At 34.1% G+C, this 25,154-nt stretch overlaps 1 protein-coding gene across 1 annotated transcript in view; it reads right to left on the bottom strand.

The window, feature by feature from the left end:
* The window catches only part of DNAH14 (dynein axonemal heavy chain 14), a 259,076-nt gene that overhangs the window by 171,012 nt on the left and 62,910 nt on the right, over positions 1 to 25,154 (bottom strand). The window contains exons 18-26 of the mRNA XM_074351453.1: positions 23,795 to 24,136; positions 19,313 to 19,682; positions 17,671 to 17,861; positions 14,276 to 14,521; positions 9,588 to 9,709; positions 4,190 to 4,361; positions 1,309 to 1,413; positions 1,102 to 1,220; positions 236 to 310 (exon numbers count right to left, since the gene is read on the bottom strand). Of these exons, the coding sequence (XP_074207554.1) occupies positions 236 to 310; positions 1,102 to 1,220; positions 1,309 to 1,413; positions 4,190 to 4,361; positions 9,588 to 9,709; positions 14,276 to 14,521; positions 17,671 to 17,861; positions 19,313 to 19,682; positions 23,795 to 24,136 (1,742 nt within the window). The remainder of the gene's footprint in view (positions 1 to 235; positions 311 to 1,101; positions 1,221 to 1,308; positions 1,414 to 4,189; positions 4,362 to 9,587; positions 9,710 to 14,275; positions 14,522 to 17,670; positions 17,862 to 19,312; positions 19,683 to 23,794; positions 24,137 to 25,154) is intronic.

The following is a 25,154-nucleotide window of genomic DNA, read 5'->3' as shown; positions in this document are numbered from 1 at the left end:
TTCCATTTCTGGGCAGTTTGCAGATACTTATAAATCTTAAACTGACATTTATGCTGTAAAAAATAATTATTTTCTATTTAGTCGCATGCCATCACGTTCTATCAAAACCCATTTCATAAAATACTTCATTCCATATATTTCTCTGGATACTTCCCACTTATCTTAGTAGATAATTAACCAAATTAATGATAACTATATATATTATATAATTAAAGGATTTGAAAATTGTACTTACTTTTTTACCACATCAAACATGGTTTTCTCTACATTTACCAACCATTGTTCTATACCACTTCTTACACGGATTTTCCTAAAATAAAAAAAATAATATTATGAAGAATTAAAATTTTTTATTCAATAGTTTCACTCCTTTGATAAGCCTGTAGACCAAGTTTTCTACACTTATAATATTCATGAGCCAAAGGACTATAATTCTATATCCTTTGGTTTTTCTAGATCTTATTTGGAAAACTATGCAGAAAACATATTACCAATCTTTAGGAAATTTTGACTTCAAAACCATAAATTTGCAAAATTAAGAGGATCTAGTAAAATATCAATTTCCAAAATAGATAAATTATATTACGAAGCATTTTTAGATTCCTTAGTAGATCTTTTAAACAGCAAGCCTGGGTCAGTGTTGGGTTAGGGGTTCTGTGAATGAGAAGGCTTGGGCACAACATTTTTTAATTAACTCACATTAGGAGACATATGCCAAAGACTAGTGAGCTCTTATAAGGGCTGGCAAATTGGACCAGTGTAATGGAAGAACTGAGCTTACTGTAAGTGCCTGGAAGCCCTTCATGACCAAATCAGAGGTCAGTGGAAGCAGCAGCAGGAGTAGCATCAGCAACCCTAAGCAAATAGCAAATAGCAAATTTCCTTCCTATCTATGTTCATATAATAAAACCTTGGCTCACAGGATGTATTAATAAATATAGATATGGAAAAGTAAAACTCTACATAAGTAAAATATCTTAGAAGAAATAGTTTGCTTAGCAAACTCCTATGAAATACCAGAATTTTTCCAAGCAAAAGTTTTAAATAAAGAAGTTAGTTTTACAGAGTCTAAATGCTTAGTTTGTAACACATATATCATACTTTGGCAGCACAAGACTTTCTCCTTCAGCAGATATGAGCATTGTCACAGCAGGAGGGCCAATTTCTTGTTTCCGTATCAATAACTGTCTTATATTTTCAAAACATTTCACTAGATGAGGCTAAGGACCAGAAACAAATGTCAACAACATTACAAACTTATGACCTGGTTGGGAAATGATATTACTGAACAGAGAATAATGACATTACCTGTACAGACTCAGGATTTCTGCTCTCAGCTAGAATACTGAGAAGTTCAGCATTGCTAAGAAAGTAAAACCTTGGGAAAGCCATTCTTTTAATTTCAAGATAGTCCTGTCAGATCCAAAAGAAATACAATTCAGAGAATATGTTTAATCATGACACGAATTACATCATATATTTATATACAAAAGCCACATTATTAAAGTCACAGTATCCTAGGAGTATTAGCCAAAATAACATCCCAAGCTCAATGAAAGCTATACTTAAACTGCTGAAGAAATTTTAATACACCAAAATTAAAGCAAATGAAAACCAAAACAAAAATAAAAACAAAAAATCCTACTCTTAAACACATGCACACAAACACACACACATATTATTGATCATTACTAAAGCATTATATTTTAGTATTATCAGCATTGCTTTCCCATGTTTCCGACTTTTTGCTCTTATTTCCCTATCCTGTAAGAGAATAAGTTGTCATTTCAGCAGTTCATCTCAGATTGAACTGTACAGAGAATTCCTCTATTTCCACCCCTCCCCACAACTTAGCTGCTTGCCCAACGGTCTTAACTCTTCCTTCTTTTCAGAGGAAGAAAAACCCATTCACTTACGCAGGCTAAGCTATCCTTGTTTTATTTACTACTCCTCTATAGCTTCCATTTCTGCTTTGCAACAGCCTTCCCTCTTAAATTCTCCTCTTAAAAAATATATATATATAAGAAACCATCTCCCTTTATTCTTCTCTAGCTGTCTATTTTTATCACCTCTACTCCACATTCAATGTTCTAAAAAAGATAGTCTCTAAACTCAAAATCTTTATTTACTCAGTTCTCACTCATTCTCATACTCTGCCACCCAGCCCCCACTGTTACCAAATATACTGAAAGCTTTTCAGTCTTGTTGCTACATGATATTTACATAGCATTTGACTCTGTTGACTCTGCCCTTCATTTTGACTTCTGCGGTTTTACTCAGCTGTTTTTCTTCATCCCTCAGCCACCTCTAATCATTTGCCTTCACGATTCCTCTCATCCCCTACATTTTAATGTTCACATCTCTGAATTCCATTCTCATCACTCATCCTACCTATGCTCTCTTGAGCTATTTGATACATACTCACTTGTTCTTTGGCAGAGATCACTTCCCTCTGCCCCAGATCTACAAGACCAATTCCTGACTGAAGATGTTTACTTGAGTGTCCCACAAATGTTACATTTGTAATATTATAAAACTTACTTGTTTCCACACAAGCTTCCTCCCTCCTCTAGCCCCTACCTCTATGGTATGCTCATCTTCCACTTAGTTGGCCAAGCCCAGAAATCTAGGCACACTCCTGAACTTCTTTCTTTTATCCTCTAATTACCTATCTGAAGCTCCTGGCTCCATTTTCTTTCATCCTCACCATGATCTTACTTTAGTTCCCCACTCTTTCTAGTCTTTAAACTGGTTTCTTTATATCTATTCTCCCTGCCCCCAATGTATATATATTCTATGTTTCCTTCCAGGGAGATATTGCTAAATTAAATCATTTCACTCTCCTGCTTAAAATCCTTCAATGGCTACTTAATAAAGTCAAAATTTAATGTGCTATTCAAGGCCCTTTGTTATCTATTCCCTGCTTCCCTGAAGAAACTCATCTTTCTACACCTTCCTATTTGCAACCTATGTTCCATTTATACCATCTTGTTTACAACTCCAGAACATACCGCACTTGCTCATGGCTCCGTATCTGTACTTTTCCCCTTGCCTAGGATGCTCTTCCCACTCCCTCCCCTGACACACACCACAACTGTTTTACCTGGCTAATTCATACACTTCTTTCAAGACCCAGGTCAATTACCATTTCCCCCAGATTGGACTAATTTCTCTTCGATATGATCTTACTATCTAACCTATCATAGTATACATCACAGTGTAATATCTCTTTACTTTGTTGTTCCCTGTAATAGATTTTCAGTTCTGTATTAGTAGGAATTATGTCTTTTATCCTTGAAATCCCAGCATCTAGCAGCAGTGCCTGGTATAAAGCAGGTGCTCAATACATGAATAAATGGAAGATTACCGGTTGGTAATGATGCTTAATAACAGTCCAAAAATATGCTTGAAATAATTAGAAGGCTTATCTCAACGATTGCTTGTTAAACTGGCTATTATTAACTGGATCACTCTGGGTACTGCCTCAGATCATGGATTTATATAGCAGAGGGTTTTCCTGAACACAGAGCTTTCTACAGGCTGAAACTGCCATATGAAGGTATTCTAGAGAGGTAATCACAACCACTGAGACTTATATTCAACAAGAGAAAGAGATGAATGCCTGGAAAAAAATCTTAGTTTATGAAGTGAAGTGAATATGTTCACCACAAACCTCAAATATGAAGAACCAGTTTTTAAAGATATGTATGTCTAGCTGACATCTTAATGTTCTTGAAATGTAAAAATATGTGAATCAATAATTTAATTTATACAGTCATCAAAATTTTCAGTTTCAACTTTTGCTAATTTTATCAACTTAATAATAGTAATAGTGCTAATATAAATAATACTCATTAAGTGTTTTTTTTTTGTGCCAGCTCTTGTGCTTGAAATTCATTATCTCATTTAGTACAAAGTCCTTCAACGTAAGCACTATCATTATTCACAGTTTAAAAACAGGGAAACTTAAGCACTTAAAAATGTGATACTTTGCCTAAGGTCAGTTAGATTGGTCCATCAACTCTTTTTTGCCTCCAGCAGTGTTTCATTAACTCTATAGTGAGAGTTTGAAATATTGTCAGCAACCAGAGTAAAGAAGAAAATCTGCTTTGGAATTGGTTTCTGTAATGCATTACATTACATCTTGTAGATTAAATGATTCTCCACTTTAAGATTGCTATAATTTTACCTCAAGACTTTTCTTTATATATTCAAGATACACATTGCAATTTTGCAGAATTTCAAGGACTCCTGCAGAGGTGGTTATTCGCAAAGCATCCAGTTTGTTTTGTATTTTTAACATTATTTCTTTCCACATGGAAATTACTTGAGAGAAGAGTTTTGCTTCTGCTGGGAGCTGCCTTTAGAAAGAAAATTAGAGATAATTTTTGTTTCTTTAAAGGGACTATAATTAAAATCTATAATCCAGGTACATTCACTACAGGATACTGTTCAATTTACAAAATATACTGATGTTATATTTTTCTGATAAATCATTCATTAAAGATATTTTTGAGTGTCTATTATGTACAAGTGATGTACGAGAATAAATTAGACATATGTTCATTATTTAACAAGATTTTACTTAGCGAGAGATATAAGATACATACATAGAAGGTTCTATATAAAATAAGTAGAAATGAACTGTGTCCGACAAAATAAGTAGAAATGAACTATGTCCTAAGCATAATACCCTGTGGGTCCATTCACATTGTTGCAGATGGCAGAATTTCATTCTTTTAAGGTACTGAAATTTGAGAAAGCAACTGGGATCTGAGTAGAGGTTCTTGGAGAAGAAGCTATTTGATCTGGGTTTTAAAGGAGGAATAGTGGTTTCACATGAAGAGAACTGCAGAGAGAGCATTGGGCCTAGGAGCAAAAGTATAGAAGGGTGCATAAGAAAATCCAAATTCTCATAGTAATTATCTAATCTTAGGGGATAAGGAAATGTAAAGCAAGTTCAGGATAAGTACAGAAATTTTCCTTTACAGATTATGATCTTCTCCCCTTGGAAAGGGGAAGCAAATCCCACGTATGGTAATCCATTGATATATTAATTTGAGTTTTGTTGCTATTTTTCTGTTTTACTGTTGGAGTTGAATGAGGGAAGTATTTTCAAAGGTTGTGTCATCTAATTCTTTCACTTTCTCTGCTCACCCATATTTCCCACTCTTATCCTACACTAGCTCTAACCAGATTCAAGCTTCCCATGGCTTGGAGGTTCAGACAGAGAAGAAATTAAAGGGAAAACCTTTTTTAAAAAATTGAGTTGATACCACGTTACCATATGATATCACTCATATGTGGAATCTAAAAAAAAAAAAAAAAAGACACAAAATGAACTTCTTTACAAAACACAAACAGATTCATAGACACAAAACAAATTTATGATTGTTGGGGGAAAAGGGTGGGAAGGGATAAATTGGTAGTTTGAGATTTGTAAATACTAACTACTGTATGTAAAATAGATAAGTTTATACTGTATAGCACAGAGAACTATATTCAATATCTTCTAATAACCTGTAATAAAAAAGAACATGAAAATGAATATATATGTATATATATGACTGAAACATTATGCTGTACACCAGAAATTGATACATTGTAAACTGACTGCACGTCAATAAAAATAAATAAAAATTGAGCTGATTATTACTTTTAATTTTCTTTTGCCTCTTAAATGCCCTCTGTCAGAACAGTTATCCACTGACTTATTTTACTAAGCATGATACCCTCTGGACCCATCCACATTGTTGCAGATGGCAGAATTTTTCTTTTTTTATGGCCGAGTAATGTTCCATTGTGTATGTATACTGCATCATCTTTATCCATTCATCTGTTGATGGACACAGGTTGCTGCCATACCTTGGTTATTGTAAACAATGCCCCCAGTGAACACTGCGGTGGAATACATCTTTTCAAATAAGTGTTTTTGTTTTTTTCAGATATATTCTCAGAAGTGGAACTGCTGGATCATTAGATAGCTCTATTTTTAATTTTTTGAGGGAACTCCATGCTGTTTTCTGTAGTGGCTCTACCAATTTACATTGCCACCAACAGTGTTCATAGATTCCTTTTTCTCCACATCATCTCCAACATTTATTATTTGCAGACTTTTTGATGGTAGCCATTCTAACTGGTGAAGTGATATTTTATTGTTGTTCTGATTTGCATTTCTGTAATAACTAGCAATACTATCTTTTCATGTGTCTGTTGCCATGTGTGTATCTTCTTTGAAAAATGTCTATTTAGGTCTTTTGCCATTTTTTTTATTGGACTGTTGGATTTTTTTGATATTGAGTTGTATGATCTGTTTATGTATTTTGGATATTAACCCCTTATCAGTCATATCACTCGCAAATATTTTCTCCCATTCAGTAGGTTTTCTTTTCATTTTGTCACTTATCCCTTTGCTATGCAAAAGTTTAATTAGGTCCCATTTATTTTTGTTTCTGTTTCTTTTGATTTAGGAGATGATCCAAAAAGAGACTGATATGATTTATGTCAAAGAGTGTTTTCTTCTAGGAGTTCTATGGTTTTGAGACTTTTATGTAAGTCATTAATCCATTTTTTGTTTATTTTTGTATATGATGTGAGAAAATGTTCTAGTTTTATTCTTTTACATATAGCTGTCCAGTTTTCCCAGCACCACTTATTGAAGAGGCTGTCTTTTCTCCATTGTATATTCTTGGCCCCTGTATTACAGATTAATTGACCGTGTGTGGATTTATTTCTGAACTGTCTATTCTGTTCCATTGATCTATGTATCAGTTTGGTACATATGCATGGTACAGCAGGTACCATGCTGCTTTGATTATTGTAGTTTTGTAGTATAGTCAGGGAGAGTGATACTTACAGCTTTGCTATTTTTTTCTCAATATTGATTTTGGCAATCTGAGGTCCTCTGTGGTTCTATATAAATATTAGGCTTATTAGTTATTTTTAAAATGTCATGGATATTTTGATAGGAACTGCACTGAAGCTGGAGATTGCCTTGGGCAGTATGGACATTTTAACAATACTAATTCTTCTAATCCATGAATATGGGATATCTTTCCATTTCTCTGAATCATCTTCATTTCCCTCAACAGTGTTTTATAGTTTCCAGAGTACAGGTCTTTTCACCTCCTTGGTTAAATCTATTCCTAGGTGTTTTATTCTTCTTGATGCAATTTTTAATGGGATTGTTTCCTTGCATTCTCCTTCTGATAGTTCATTATTAGTATATAGAAAAGCAAGAGAATTCCATATATTAACCTTATATCCTGCAAATTTACTGAATTCCTTTTTAAGTTTCAATATTTTTTTGGTGGAGGCTTTAAGCTTTTGTTATAGACTTGGTTTTAAAGTCTCTTTTGTCTGATATGATCACTGCTACCCCTACTTCCTTGCTATTTTATCTGCATGAAATATATTTTTCCATCCCTTCAATTTCAGTCTGTGTGTGTGTCTTTAATTCTGAATTATCTTGTAAGCAGCAAATAGATGTGTCTTCTTTTTTATCTCAATCAGCCACCCTTTATCTTCTGATTGGAGCATTCAGTCAATTGACATTTAAAGTGATTATTGGTAGGTATGTACTTATTGCCATTTTGTTACTTATTTTCTGGTTGTTTTTACAGTTCTCTATTCTTTTTCTTTTGGTTTCTTCCCTTGTGGTTTGATGATGTGTGTGTGTGTGTGTGTGTGTGTGTGTGTGTGTGTGTGTGTGTGTGTGTGTGTGTATGCTTGTGTTCTTTTCTCTCTGGTTTTTGTGTATTTATTATACGGTTTTGATTTGTTGTTACCATGGGGTTCATATATGTTGATCTATATTCTCTTATTTTAAACTGGTAGTCATTTAAGTTCACAGTCTAGAAGATCTACATTTTTTTTTACTCTCCTACCCCACATTTTGTTTTGCTGTCGTATTTTACATCTGCAAGTTTATCCCTTTACTGTTTATTGCAGTTATAGTCGATTTTACAAGCTTTTTTTTTTTTTTTTGTCTTTTCATTGTTGTACTAGCTTCTTTGACAGATCCTCAGTCTTTACTATATATTTGCCTTTACTAGTGGGATTTTTCCTTTCCTATAGATACTTATTTTATGGTTTTGTCTTTTTCACTTAGAAAAAACTCTAACATTTCTTTTAGGGTAGGTTTAATATTGATGAACTCTTCTAGTTTTTCTTGTCTGAGAAATTCTTTATCTTGCCTTCTATTCTAAATGATAATCTTGATGGATAGAGTGTCCTAGGTTTCAGAGGTTTCCCTTTCAGGACTTTGAATATACCTTGCCACTGTCTTCTGGACTGCAATTTCTGTACAGAAATCAGCTGATAGCCTTATGGTGGTTCGCTAGTAACTGACTCTTTTCCTCTTGCTCCCTTTAGAATCTCCTCTTTTAACCTTTGCCATTTTATTTATATGCCTTAGTGTGGGTCTGTTTGGGTTCATTTTGTTTGGGACCCTCTGAGCTTCCTATATCTGTATATCTGTTCCCTTGCTTAGGTTTGGGACGTTTTCAGCCATAATTTTCTCAAATACATTTTCAATCCTCTTCTCTCTTTCTCTTCTCCTTCTGAGACCCCTATAATATGAATGTTGGCATGCTTAATATTAACTCAGATACCTTAGACCACTTTCACTTTTTTAAATTAGCTTTCCTTTTTGCTATTCTGATTGGATGACTTCCACTGTTCTGTCTTCCAGATCACTTATGTGTTCTTTTGTATCACTTCATCTGCTTTTAATTCCTTCTAGTGTGTTTTTCATTCCAGTTATTACAGTCTTCAGTTCCGACTGGTTCTTCTTTTTTTAATATTTTCTAGTTTCTTTTTAAAAAATTCTCAATGTTTTCATCTATTCTTTTCCTTAATTCAGTTAGCATTCATATTACTAATACTTTGAACTAATTATCTAGTAAATTATTTATTCTGTTTCACTAGTTATTTTTTCAGGGTTTTTCTCTTGTACTTTCAATTGAGACAAATTCCTCTGTTTTCTCAATTTGCTTAATTTTATTGGTCTCTATTAGGTAAAACAGTTACCTACTGCTTTATTGAAGGGTTGTCCTTGTATGCGAGCATCCACACACAGTCTGTGTGTACCCAGTGGCTTTGGTGGAAGAGCTAGATCTGATGTGAGGATGAGTCATATCTTTCCCCAGAGTGTGCTGACAGCTACCAACTTGGTAGGAGGTGGCGCTGGAGACACAGGGACTAGAGCCACAGCCATGTGTGAGCTGGAGCTTCTCCTCTGCTCAGCAGCCAACACCACCCAACTGGGGTGAGGTTGGCTTCCAAATTGCTGAAGTGGAAGCCCTGAAAGTCATGCCCAAACTGGCTCCATCCCCTCTAAGTTGTGCTCTTCCCATTAGCTTTTTATCAATAACTGAGAAATAAGGCTTATTTATAAAGGTGTTGCTTAGAATCATTTATGAAATAAAAAAGTCACGTAACAATGATTCAGCAGAACGTACCCGTATGCCTACAGGTAGAATTGTTTTAGTGTTTATTGAAGAAAATATTTCTCAAAGATTACAGGAAGTAAATTTCCAAACATACATTTTTTTAAACCTGTATATGGCATATTTTAAGTTTTTTACCTTTGTATTTCTGTAGAATGAAAGATCGGTTCAAGATAAAGCCAATTTCTTTGGCAATTCATCCATTCCTCAAGAGTGTAAGAGAAGAGAGTCAAGTTTTGATCCCATTCATCTGCAAGATCCTACAATAATAAAAACACATATACACACAAATTTAAATATATACAATTAGATTATGAAAGTCATATGGTAGAACTGAAAAATCAAGGATGATTATCAGTCACTGACATACAAAATGTAATTATAATAGAGAGTCACATAAATGAATATAAATCTAATTATATGTAGTTTTGGGAGAGGTTTAAGATGTCCTGTTCAGCCAATTTTCTGTTTTATTGTACAATATACAAATATTTTTTGGTATGCATATTCTTTCATTCCTTTCCTTAAACATTTTGCACCTATGTAGATGTACATGTAATATCTTTACCAGTTTACCTAAGTGCAACCATATTATACACATTGTTCCGTAACTTGCTTTTTTTTTTTTTTTTTAAACTTACTAGTGTCTTTTAGAAAGGTTTTATGTTAATATTTATGTTTTCTCATTATTTTAATTTCAGGATATTCCACTGTTTTTTTTTTCCAACTAGTATATTTCTTAAGTAATAGGAAAATGAGTAAAACTCAGTTAATAACAAAATGTTTATTTAAAAATCAGTAGACTCGTCTATCCCCTAACTCTGGCTCCTCAGAGGGAACCACCTGTAACTCATTCATATTTCTCTTCTAATATTTACCTCTATATTTCTTTCTTTCAAAATTTATTTCTATTTCAATAGCTTTATTAAGGTATAACTGATATACAGTAAACTGCACATATTCAAAGTGTACAATTGGATGTTCTGATATATGTTTATAGCTTTGAAGCAATCACCACAGTCAAGATAATGAACGTATCCGTTATCCTAAAAGGGTTTCCTAAGCCCTGTTGTAATATCTTCCTCCCAACCTACCTACTCCCATTCCCTAGGCAACCACTAATCTACTTTGTGAACCTAGACTAGAACACACTTTTTAGAATATTATATAAATGGAATCATACAATATGTATTCTTTTTGGTCTGGCTTCTTTGATTCAGCATAATTATTTTGATATTCATTCATGTTGTTGTATGTAATAGTTCATTTCTTTTTTATTGCTGAGTAGTATTCCACTTCACAGATATACCAATATACTTACCATTCACCAGATGTACATCTGGGCTGTTCTACTTTTTCACTATTATAATTAAAGCTTATATCACTATTCAGGTGCAAGTCTTCCTTTCTCTTAGGTAAATACCTAGTAGTGGCATGTCTGGATTGTGTGGTAGGTATATTTTTAACTTTTAAAGAGATTATAATATTTTACATTCCATATAGCTCTATCCAATGTTCATGAGTTATAAGACTTTCTGTTGTATCTGGTGGATATAGGTATTATTCCAAGCCCTGCAATAATGGTTCCTTCTAATTCTCTCAAGTGGCCATTCCCTGGTCTTGAGTATTTTTCTCACATTCACATGTGAGTGGTTGGGGCTGCTGCAATACTTGACTGGGGACCTTCCACACATCTCAGCCTCCCTGATGATTTATCATGCAAACTCCAGCCTCCTTTGGCTCCTTAGTCTTTCAACAGCATCTCCTAATATCAAGGAGTCTACCCTCTCTCACAACCAAAGTGTGGAAATGGACATTTTTCACAGAACTAGAACAAACAATCCTAAAATTTATATGGAATCCAAAAGACCCAGAATTGCCAAAGCAATGAAAAAAACAAAGCTGGAGGAATAAACTTCTCAGACTTCAGACAATACTACAGAGCTACAATAATCAAAACGGTGTGGTATTGTCATAAAAACAGACATATGGATCAATGGAACAGAATAGATAGCCCAGAAATAAATCCACAGACCTATGGTCAATCTTTGACAAAGGAGGCAAGAATATACAGTGGACAAAAGCAGTCTCTTCAGCAAGTGGTTGGGAAAACTGGATAGCAGCATGTAAATCAATGAAATTAGAACACTCCCTCACTCCAGACACAAAAATAAACTCAAAATGGCTTAAAGACTTAAATATAACACAAGACATGATAAATCTCCTAGAAGAAAATACAGGCAAAACAGTTTCTGACATAAATCTTAGCAATGTTCTCCTAGGACAGTCTACCCAGGCAATAGAAATAAGAGCAAAAATAAACAAATGAGACCTAATGAAACGCATAAGCTTTTTCACAGCAAAGGAAACCATAAGCAAAAGAAAATGACAACTTACATAATAGAAGAAAATATTTGCAAATGATGCGACTGACAAAAATTTAATTTTCAGAATATATAACCAGCTCATACAACTTGATAAGAAAAAAAACAAACAACCCAATCCAAAAATGGGCAGAAGACCTAAACAAGCAATTCTCCAATGAAGACATACAAATGGCCAATAGACACAATGAAAAATGCTTAATATTACTAATTATCAGAAAAATGCAAATCAAAACTACAAGAGGTATCACCTCACACCATCATGGCCATCATTCAAATGTTCACGAACAATAAATGCTGGAGAGGGTGTGGACAAAAGGGAACCCTTCTACACAGTTGGTGGGAACGTAGTTTGGTGCAGCAAATATGGAAAACAGTATGGAAATTCCTCAAAAAAACTAAAAATAGACCTACCATATGACCCAGAAATACCACTCCTGGGTATATATCCAGAATGAACTCTAATTCAAAAAGATACATGCACCACAATGTTCATAGCAGCATTATATAAAACAGCCAAGACATGGAAGCAACTTAAATGTCCACTGACAGATGACTGCATAAAGAAGTTATGGTATATTTATACAATGGACTACTACTTAGCCATTAAAAAGAAGAAAATAATGCCATCTACAGCAATGTGGATAGAGCTAGAGATCATCATTCTAAATGAAGTAAGCCAGAAAGAAAAATACCATATGATATCACTCATATGTGAATCTAAAAAAAACAAAAAAAACAAAAAAAGAGGAAAAAGGACACTATGAACTCATCTAAAAAACAGAAACAGACTCACAGACATAGTAAACAATCTTATGGTTACCAGGGAAAGGGGGTGGGAAGGGATAAATTTGGGAGCCTGAGATTTGCAAATGTTAGCCACTATATATAAAAATAAACTTTTAAAAGTTTTTGTATAGCACAGGAAACTATATTCAATATCATATAATAATCTTTAATGAAAAAGAATATGAAAACGAATATATGTATGCATATGCATGACTGGGACATTGAGTTGTACAACAACATTGTAATTAACACATTGTAACTGACTATACATCAGTTTAAAAAAAAAAAGAGTGGAAAATCAAAGCAGTAAGTTGGGGCAATAATAGGGCTCACCTTGTTTGTTTCTCAACTCTCAGAGATGCTTGTCCTTCGATGCTTGATGTCCACTGTCCTAAAAATGATTGTTCACTATGTTTTGATATCTTTGATATTTGACATTTTGATTTTCTGTTCTGATTTGTGTATTTCAGGCAAAATGGCATATCCAGTCCATATACTCCATCTTGTCTGGAAGTGGTAGTGTGTGTGTGCGCACGCGCACAAGCGCCCATGCACATGTGAACTGTTCAACTTCTTAAGTATGACTAATTTATCAGTTATTAAATTCATTTTTACTTCTAAATAAAGGCATTTAGTGCTGCACATACTCCTTTTCATAGAGCTCTAGCTAATTATGAAAAGGTTTGATTTATAATTCTCTCCTTTTGCTTATTTCTAATTTTAAAAATTTGATTATATTTCCTATATACTCTTATGGTTGCTTTTTAATTTCCATTTTTTCTGGGTGGCTTTGTTATTGGTGGTGGTCCCTTTTTTTTTTTTTTTTTTTTGCTATTTTTTTGCTGTTCATTTTAAAATTTACTGCATGTGGTTAGAAAACAGCCTATTTGCTTCATCCCTTTTTTGTAATTTATTGAATTGTTTTCCTCTAAGGTCTAATTAATTGACACTTTCCACAAAAGACTGTGTGTTTGCAAATAATGTGAATTCCATTTGTTGATACATACTTCTCCCTCTTTTGTTCTTTATATACCTATAATCAATTATGGTAATTTACTGTTAGATATCTCTGTATTATTATAAATCTTGTTTAGTTTCCTGAAGTTTTAAAATGATTCATAGCTATGGCATGGGATGTGGGGCTGACAAGAGAGGGACTATTATGGAACACTGAAAACAAGCTGATCTTATGGTTCAATTTCTAATTATATTAGAATAGATGTAGAGGCTCCTGAAATAATTATAGGGATATACAAGTACAGATGTAGGATTACCCTTTAAGAGCAATAGCACAAGAAATGAAAATGAAGCACAACAGCAAGCTGAATCTCAAGGTAATCGTTTTTGCAAGAGGACTACTAGGACTGTGAGTATTGCTAGCAGCAGTGACACTGCTGGCAAAAGTCATGGTTTACAGGGTCATATTTTTATTTGATCTAAATTTATCTTGTCTGTCCAAATTAAACTTTCTGACATTTTCTCATGAACAATTAATGTTTCCATAAAAAGATATTTTTAGTATTCAAAATACTAAATATTCAATCCCCTTTCTATATAAGAATGAGATATACAATTCAAAAGCTTAGACAATGCAAAAAAAAAAAAGTGTTAATACAGACAATAAAAACATTTTCCCTCTGCCATAATATTTACCTTAATGGGCCCGAGATAGGAAGTTCCTTTAACTGTTGCAAGGATTATTTGAGACTCTTCTAATTGAGCTAGTATGTCATCTATAGATGAAATTATTAGGATAGAGTAAGTCTCCGTGTGATGAGGAACTAAATGTAAAGGAGTAGTGTTCCAAAGATCAATAATCTTAAATAGCATTTTTTCAAGAGCAGCTTCATTAGTTGCTGAGGTTGATATTTCATTTATTTCATTTTCATACTGAAACATCTAAAATAAAAAAAATTTAATATCCATTTGTGCAAATAATTTGATGCATGTAAAACAGACGGTTTAAGTGAATGTGTTAAAGTTACACCAAAAGTACTGAGGATCTGATTCCAGTTAGGCTTACATCCTAACAAGAGATTTCATGGTCTAAACTTCATGACATTGCCCTTTTCAGTTTTTAATCATCCTATTTAACATTCTTCATGCTCAGTGAACATTTCTGGCCACAATATTTACTTCATCTTATTCTAGTCAGTTAAAAAATAGCTAACAGCACCTTTTGTATATGTGCAGATGGTATTATTTCCTTCAGTTTTTTTTCTCTGCACTAATGCCAACTGCTTAATTATTTTGTGACATGCTTTTACTTCCTATAATAATTCTTGAGATATAATCATCTGAGAGAATATAACTCTAATGGACCCAGCCTTCCATGGCTTCTTTTGCCACAGCTCCATGAGGATAAATGTCTCTCAAAATACCTTTATGGTGTATATAGAGGCCTTTCCATTTGCACTGACTGACAATTCCTATTAGGCAAAATCCTGACATAGATCTCCAGATTCACTTACTGTAATAAAGACATTCAGAGAACTTCTCATCCCTGCATCTTAGAAGTAACTAGTTGGGCTGATTGTTTTTATCCTTTAAAGAAGCCTCTACCACTGCTCCCTTATGTTATCTTCATGGGGTTAAAGAGTGGTGCCTAATCCCTCTGTTTTGGTAATGCAGCTCAGTGGGGACTATGAACAAATATGACTAGTTTTCATCATTTCTCTTACGGGTCTGACAAAGATGGGTGTAAGATTGGTGGAATTAGTTGATTGTTTATGGCATTAAGTAACAGTTTTTGGAAAGAGGTCTGTCTTTTGACTTAGATTATTCATCCAAAGGCAGATCATAGTACTATCAAGTTTCTGTGCTGAAGAAAGAACTTTGTGCCTAATGCTAACATCTGAAATTGCTAAAAACTAAATCCAGACATTGATAATGTGTAAAGCAAAATTTCATTCAAGTCAATTTAGCCCTTTCATGCCTTTATGGTCAAAGTTTGGGACCTTACTGACAAATGGTCCGATCTTCCAACTTACTTGGTAATATCTGGGAGATTTTCGATGAATCTTAATGCCCATAATTAATGATCTGCATTTATTACAAAGAACATGCTTCCTAAAGTAAAAACAATCAACCATAAAGCAACTGTGTTCATCTTATGCCTATTATTGACCTCTTCCTCTCAACTTACTTTGTGACATGCTTTTAATGTCACAGATTTTTCAGAGTCTGCATAACATCTTAGGCAGAATGGCTGTCATATAACATAATTTATTCATTTGATAGAATCACAAATGAACTTATACATAGCTTGTCTTGGACAGCCTTGTATCATGACCAATACCTCTAGGTCAAACTCAAGTTATTCATACTTTAGTAAATGAAGGCTGGGTTTCTGGAACAAACCCTGTCTATAGACTAGGCACTTTACACTATACTGGCTAAGTTGCTGAATTTCTACAGGATGATCAAAATCATCCAGAAACTCAAAGTTCACTTAAGATTACTAGCTGATTGCCTGCTTATCCCTTCTGACCACTAAGGTAATTGATCTCAACAAGAAGGGTTGTTGAGGTTATAGTATTTCCTGGCCACAGTATTTCAGAGGCTGAATCGTAGTTTATCACTTCTATTCAGATGTTGAATTACCTTAATTTAGACCCTCCAAAAACTGTGTGGGACTTCCTTTTTAAACTATTCATGTTGGAAATGTAAAGCTAGCTTAGTGGAATCCTTTGAGGTATTACAGGTCACCAACCCAATGTAGGCCACCAGCTGATCCCCTCTAGGCCTATTTACCCTCTTGCTGCTATATTTAGTCTGTCATATTCTACCCTTTACCTGACTTGCCCAGGAATAATCCCAGTAACCCGACTTTGAAAAAAACATTGTTGAAATTGCTAGATTTTTTGAATAACATTTGAATAAACCTAGCTGTTGGCACTGACCTATATATTCTGAAACTATCTAGATATTTTGATGAATTCACTCTTGGAACACAGATCAATTAGGCTCTGGTAACATTTCAGGAAAGGATGAGAGATTTAGATGGAATGAGGAAAGAGAGAGGAAGATAAGATTTGAAAATTATTTTATGATTTTTAGCTTAAGCAAATGGGAGAAAAAAAAAAAAAGGAAGTGCCATTAACTGAGATGGGGAAGAGAAAGGAAGAGTAGAATTTTGGAGATGGAGAAAAAGAAGCACATTTTTGACATGTTAACTTTGAAATATCTCTTAGACATATAAGTGGAGACTGAATAGAAAATTGTATCTGTGAGTTCAGGAGGGTGGCTAAGGTTAGATAGAAATATAAAAAAATCTAATTTTTAAAATCAATTAAAGTTGTCTTTAAAAATTCTTCTTGCCCAATTAAAAAAAAATTTCCCATTTCCTCATTACAATAAATCATTTAGTAGAAAATTATAGGTGTAAAATACATTAGATATTGTAAACTGTGGAACATGAAATATAAATAAAGCTTATTGTAAGATAGGCATGAAAATAAAAAATTTTAATCATGAAAATCATAAAAAAAAATTATATTTTTATAACAGAACATACATGGCAAATCAAGTAGTTGTTAACCGTATATTTTAAATAAAATATCAAGTTATTGGTAGGGCTACCCTAACATGCTCTTAATATATTTTCATTTTACATAAAATATAATGAAGTAGTTTTCATTTTTCTATTTCTATAAAATTTACTGTCTGTAAGAAGTAGCACTGTTAAACAATAAAACACTAATTTCATTTGTCACACACGAAAGCCAGTATTACTGTTTTCTAATCACCTATGTAATAATGGCAGGATAAATGGCTTACTCTTATGATATGTTCATATTTTTTTAAACCAAAAAACAAATATACTATTTAACATAATCTTAGTTTATCAGTTATTAGTCTGTACTAAAATATCACCAATTAAACATAATTTCCTGTCACTTATCATTTACTAACATAGGCCAACTTTTCCAGACCGTTCTATATAAACTTCTCCGTTTCCTAATTTCTACTCCTTTAAGATTTACTTGCCTACTTAAAATTGGCCCCTCTGGTATGCTAACTTTTTTTTCTAAACAATTTTAATTTACCTTAAGTGCTAGAAGATTCTCTACTGTACAGTTTCTATCAAGAGAAACTGACTTTCCAATAATCTCCTGGAGAGCCTCCCAATGCCTTGGCTTGAGACAGGGGTTTCCTAGTGATATGATGACAGGCAGTTCTCGTTTAAAATCTGTCACTGATTGCTTAAGATGTGTTACCATGTCGTTTTTAGGCAAACCTATAAGAAGCAATGGGTCAAGAAGCTTACCATGTGTTCATCAACTTCTTTCAGCCAGAAAACAAATTTTCTATTTAATGTAATACTAGTTTTATCAGTTATTAGTCTGCACTAAAATAATGAGTTTTATTATTAGTATCTTCCTCCCATAAGAATCAAGTGTGGATTAAAATAAAGAAAAACAGTCACATGGATTGGTGATTAAACCCAAGACCATTAGATACCAAGTTATCCTGGAAAACTCGATACCAGGGATAGCCAGCTACCACCTGTTTTCTCAGATTTTCACTGACAAGACAGATATTCAGACAGACAGGTATACGTATACATTTCAAAAGACTGTTACAGGTTTTGAGCTTTTAAGTTCTGCCCCATAAGGAAGAATATCAAGGGAAAAAATTCTGTCACTATCATTTCATAAAGAAAATGTCTTCACACTAAAATGTATGAAATTTAGGTAAAAACTTTGCCATAGACCAGTATTAGTCTGTTCTCGGGCACTGACAACCCACCAGGGTACAGGACTCAAAATCTGTGCAGCTGAAGGTTTAAGCCTTATAACCTTTTTAATCAATTTATAAAAGAAAGGGGGAGGAGACAGAGAAACAGCCTAAGTAGGGGACTTGGGAGAACTAAAAACTATACCCATATTCTTGAATATCCAATTTACACAGGTAAGGCTTGTTTTATAAAGCCATGTCGAATAACATAAATGTTTTTCAAGACCTACTTAAATACAAGGACAAGAGAACTTTGGCTTCTGCAGTCTATACTTTGACAAATAGCAAGATTTGATCTGGGAAACTATGGATAAAAGAAACTATGGTTAAATTATACAAGAATTATTTCTTGTATAATTTAAAGTGTTTTCCTTGAGAGGAAATTATAGTTTAAAATGTAGCTGAGAGATAAGAGAGGAATTTAAAAAACAAAAACATTCTCTTGCCAAGTGAAATAAAACTTTCTTTTCGGAAAGGATATGATCTTACAGAATTGCTCATGCAGGTACAACATCTCTACATTGGCAAGATTTCAGATTTGATGATTAGCAGATGGAAACCCTCTCAAAATGACTCTAGCTGTTTCCTCCACTGCCAAAAGGATAATATAGGCATACATAGAGGATTTACAGGTGGGCCCTTATCATCAAAACATTTCTGGCCCTAAGAAGAGCCAGAATCATGGTGAAGTGTTTGGGGTTCTACCTAGGGAACCAACTTTTTAACAGATATAAAAATTGTTATTAATTACTTTAAAAGTTTTTGCAAACTTTTAATCTCTTTTTTGCTTTAGGAAACTATTCCTACCTCCACTCTTGCACTCTCTTTTCAGCCATTAATGGTTAGCCCTAGGAACAGGTAAAGTAACAAAGCCAAGGACAATGATCTCACTGACCCAGAGACCATTTTATGTGTAATCCTAAGTAGGAAAACTTGAGAAAGCCACTTTACCTTTTTCTAGTACAAAGATTATCTGCATCCATTTTGAAACATTTCTATGTACTGATTCTATATCAATACTGTGAAGAGTGCTATTCCTCCATTCCCGAAAGAGTGTTCCCCAGTCCTCTTGTGCATCCCATAATATTTTCCTTAATGTTAAGTCATATTCAATGTCAGCGATCTCTGAAAGCACAATCTGTGTAATCTCTTCCATATTAAGAGAATGCATATGAGATTGGGCATCATCAAAACGATCCTGATAGTTTGAATATGTTTTAGCTTTGATGGCTAAACTTGCAGCTTCCTCTGAGAGAGTGTGGATCATTTCCATTGCTGTTGACACTTGAGTACCAGCATATAACAGAACAGGATCTCTTATCTAAAAAATAACAGCAAGACATTCTTAAGAGGGAATATGTTCTGAACACAAACATGTTTTATTGACATTTCAGTCTGCCATCTAAGCTTCAACAAAGATTATTTGCAATCATTATCTGAAAAGACTGTCCTTAGTTTATAATTGTGATTATGGTTAATTTTAATTATTTTAAAAATCATATCTATAATTTATTGTATACCTTTTCTAACTCAGGCCCTGTGGTAAGTAACATTTACAACCTTATTTACTAAGTCCACACAAGAAACTCAAAAGATAGTTTATACTTTCCACAATTTTTCAAGGAAGTTCTGAGGTTATAAATCATTTTCCCACCATCTAATGGTAAGTGGCAATTCCAGGGTATGGCCCTAGGACAGCCTGACTCCAAAACTTATTTCCTTTTTCTGATCTTGTTGAACTTCATATTACTTTTATGATGCTTGTCACATGTTGCCTTGTATTAGTTTTACTACTGTACATGAGATTGTGAAAATAACCTCTGAAGAGGGATATAAGTAAAATACTGCCCTGATTTACCCATTATTAAATTATAAAATTCTAAAGATTAAGGATAGTTTTACTGATTTATTTTTGTATACCTCACAGAACCTAGCACAGTAAAATGCTGTTGAAAGAATAAATTAATTTAGATCCTATCACCTTATTCTTTAAAGAAAAATCCAACCCATGGAACTGCATGTAACATTGTTTTATGTGCAGTGTGGTCATCCAATAAACACTGGTAACAATCATAACACATTAAGCTGTGTACAATTGATAACAGTATCTGTGATAATGGACTGGGCTTAATATATAATCTATAACAGTGATGCTTATATAATGGATTATAATAAAAATTTCCTTAGGCTTCTCCCATAATTTTCCATTCATCAATATTTATTAATGTTTGCAAATGAGCTATCTTGAGAAAGGGAGATACTTGGAGAGATATTACTTGGAGAAATAATCTTAACTGCTTAGGTGGAGTCAAGGTAAAGTTTTGCAAATTCTATCAGCAGTTTTTGAATGGAGACCTTTACAGAATGGTATCAGCCACCAAGTATATAAATTAAATAGTTTAAAAGGTTATGCAATTGAAGTCAGAAGATGGACTAAATATGCCCCACCCTGTATTTCCCAATGAATACACCTATCAACCCTGGACAGAATACATGGAGGGAGCAGTGATGGGAGGAATCTGAAAGTAAATTGTAGAAGACAGATTGAGGAAGAAGATTGTAATTTGAAACGCCACCAAATTAGTGGTGAATTTACCATTTTTTCCCCTGACCTAAGCTCTAGAAACCTGGGAGTAAGTTTCATGGGGCACAAACAGTGAGAGCTTCAGGAGAACCTGTTAGTTCTGACTTAAGGATCAGGAAAGGTTCTGAAAGGTTCTTTGCTTGACCAAACTTTAGTCAGTCTCCCAAGCCTTCTCCTAGGCTCATTCCTGCACTTCTTGTAAAACCTACTTTCAGAAAGAACCCTGCTAAAGTCAGTTAAACCAGAACCCCCACCCCAATGTCTGGTTCCTTATCCCCCACCCTCCCCAGGTGATGTCTGATCATCCTGGCTTGTCTTGAGCAAAAATTTTATTAGGTTACTTACCTACTTACCCCCGATGTTTCCTCCTAGTAATTTTCCTTCCATTCACTGACTCCATCCCTGCTCCCTAGTTATAAATTCCCCCTTGCCATACAGTATTTGGAATTGAATCTGATTCTATACTGTGGTCTCTTTGCCCCCTGTTCTAATAGTCCTGAATCAAAATCTATTTTTAACATTGTGACTACTGTCCAACTCTCGCTTTTCTTTGGCAGTTCCTAATGCTCAGAGTATGGAAGCCCCCCTACCTTTCTTTCTTTTTTCTGTTCTCTCATACCCCAGCCCTTAAACAATTCCAGGGTGGTATTAGCAGCTGGTGGCAATGAATGCCTCAGGAGTTGAAACTCTGAGGGAGGAGAACTTTACTTTCTGTTCTGGTAAACTGTGGTTCCAAGGAGGGTCAACTCTGTTGATTTTTTTTCTCTGTGTGTTCTACTGCTTTGCCCCAACATGGATGCAGTTATGGAAGTAGATGGCAGAGTACAGTAACAAGCCCAAGCTTTCTAACCAGAAGACTGAGAGAAAAGAGTGCAGGGAATCTAGAAAATACAGAGAAGTTTGTTCTCTGCAAAGTGACTGCATAAAGTTCTTTATGAGGTCCTACGCTTAATCTTGAGCTGTACCCATATGGATCTGATCTTATTCAGCATATCAAAGACTTGGATACTAAACTAACAGACCACTACTCAGAAGACTGATCACTGGATGGCACACACATGGTATAAATCTGAAGAGCACTGTAAAGGCTCTGATAACTGAAATAACAATGGAACCACAGTCCAAAGAAAGTGGGTTGGAACTTGGGACACAAATCTAATTAGGTCAACTGCCTTCTAAAACAAAAAAAGACCAACATTCTTCTTTGGGATTTAAATAAGACACAGAATATAATAGCATAGTATTTAACCCCAAATTACTAGGTATATAAAAAAAAAAGTCAGGGAAACCTCAACCCACATGGGAAAAGATAATCAACAGACACCAGTAACTAACGATACAGATGTTAGAATTATCTGACAAAGAATTTAAGGCAGGTATTATAAAAATGCTGCACCAAAAATGATGAATACTCTTGATGCCACTGGGAAAATTAAAAAATCTTAGCAAAGAAAAATAAAAAGACATAAAGAAGAATCAAATGGCAATTTTAGAACTGAAAAACACAATAAACAAAAATAAAAGCTCACTGGATTTGGCTCAGTAACTGGATGGAGATGACAGAGTAAAGAATCAGTGAATCTGAAGACAGATGCTTCTCTGCATAGCACAGACCCTCCCCAGTAATTGTCCTTAGACAAGAAGAGCTAAGTTACACAGGATTCACTTCCTCTACAGCTCCATCATGGAGGCACAAAGACCCAGCCCTCTTGCCTCCATTCAGGGTAACTGCAGTGTCATTGCAGTTTAGAGATTCCCACTGGATCCTCTGAATCAGTTCAATTCTTCCTTCTATCCTATCTTGATCCCCTCAGTCCCTCACTTTGTTTGCCACACTCTCTAATAAACTTATTGTAACATAGATCTTCATTCCAGTCAGTGCCTAACCTACTACACTTATCAAATATAAATAGGATGAACTATTGTATATATGAATTTCTAGTAATATCCTAAAATTGCATTGGATATGTGCTCAAGTACTTTCATATGACTTTTTTTTCATCATCATTGTATTTGTGTGAAACCAGTTATAGATCAACTGCACAGAGAAATTTGAAAAAACAATTAATTGCAATAAATAACATTGTGCCTAATACATATTAGGTACTCAAAATATATTGAATAAATATGATAATAACTTGTAATGATGGTGAGGATAGAGGGGAGTGCTGAGAAACAAGGCTTCTGGAGCCCTGGCTCTTACTTGCTGTGTGCTCTTAAGCAAGTTACTTAACCTCTTTAAATCTCAGGGGTTTTTGTTTTTTTGTTTCATGCAGATAAAAGGATCAAGTACTTAGCACAGTTCCACATAATGAAGGCTCAGTAAATGTTAGGTGTTTATTTTGTAGTTTGCTCCTCATGATAAGCGAGTGAAGTTGGAACTATTACCTTTTGGCCTAGATTAAAGCCCACAAAGATTTCAGGGGTGTGTGTGATTTCAGGGTGTGTGTGTGTGTGTGTGTGTGTGTGTGTGTGTGTGTGTGTGTGTGTGTGTGTGTGTGAATTTGTTTGTTTTTTGTTTTGGTTTTTTTTTTTCTTTTAGCATTTTTATGCCAAGGGATCCCTTTGGCAGTCTACTGAAGCCTAATGAAAAAGTCACCAGCTTTTCTGTTGTCTGTTGTCTACATTCATTCATAATTGGAAAAAATGCTAAATTTCAGTTAGAGGTTAGTGAGAACAGATACGTAATTTCACTTCCCCTTCAAGTTCACAAATTTGTCAGTGGATTCCACAGTAAGAATACCTGGATTAAATTATTTATCTAAGATTCCACAGAAAGGAAATACCTATATGTTAGGTTTACATGAGACTAATATTGAGCTGATGTTCAATGAAAAACAAAAACTTACTTTGGCTTTTAAATTACTAACGTCAACCCGTAGACCAGTGATATATACTTCCAAATTGTTTCTGAACTTAGCAATAGCAGCATCTTTATTTGCTTCACTTAACTTCATAGAGGTTTTTAATTGATCAAACTTGGTAAGAAGGATTTTATATATGGCAATTTGCTCTTCTGAAATATGGATCTGGTAATACCTTACAACAGAATATAGCTGAGCAATTGCTGAGAACTCTTTTTCTAATTTAGATATTTTTGAAGAAATTGTATCCAAAAAAGTAAAATGTTCCACAAATTCTTCTTTTTCAGTGGGAGCACATTCCAGTTTTTGCAATGATGAGTCTACAATCTAAAATCATTAACACATCAATTATAATTATATAATAATTCTTCACTATTTTAGAAGACTAATTACTTTTTAATTATCTCTTACTAACTTAATTATAATTTCAGAAAAAAGGAAGATACCATCTAGACATTATTCTAAATACTGTTTAAATACTGGGGCATTAACATGAGTAAATCCTTTCTATTGTTAACAGAAGGAACTTGAATGTACCTTGCACATAAAATAAATGCTACTAAGACATAAATGAAGTACTATTATGAATAAATTTGCTCTTAAGAACTAAATGTAGTAATAGTAGCAAGGGTATGACTGAAATGTGAACAGTGCATAATACTCGCTACCATTTTTTGAGCATTTATGTGCTATGTTCTTTATACAGATGATCTCACTTTGCTCTGATAACATGTGGGGGAGGGATGAATTAGGAGTATGGAATTAACAGATACACACCACAATATATAAAATAGATAAACCAAAAGGATTTACTGTGTAGCACAGAAAACTATATTCAATATCTTATAGAAACCTATAATGGAAAAGAATCTTAAAAAGAATATATATATGCCTATATACACACACACACACACACACACATATACATAACTGAATCACTTTGCTATACATCTGAAATGAACACAATACTGTAAATCAACTATAGTTCAATTTTTTAAAAGCCTTAAGAAAGATAATGATGATCTCAGATGTAGAAAAAGCATTTGACAAGATTCACCATCTATTTATGACAAAAACCTTTAATAAAATGGGTGTAAGTTATGTAACTCAACATAACTGTGGGCGTCTCATAAATGGCCTCTGTTAACATCATACTTAATGGTGAAAAGCTGAAAGGTATTCCTCTAAGATGAGGAAAAAGACAAAAATGCCCACTCTTGCCACTCTTACACAGCACAGTACTGGCAGTCCTTGACAGAGACATTAGGCTAGAAAAAGACACAAAAGGCATCCAAACTGGAAAAGATGAAGTAAAACTGTTACTACTTGTGGATGACATGATTTT

The sequence above is a fragment of the Camelus bactrianus genome, chromosome 23 (genome assembly GCF_048773025.1).
Source record: "Camelus bactrianus isolate YW-2024 breed Bactrian camel chromosome 23, ASM4877302v1, whole genome shotgun sequence".
Classification (NCBI taxonomy): Eukaryota; Metazoa; Chordata; class Mammalia; order Artiodactyla; family Camelidae; genus Camelus; species Camelus bactrianus.
This window is presented reverse-complemented; position numbering and strand designations above follow the sequence as displayed.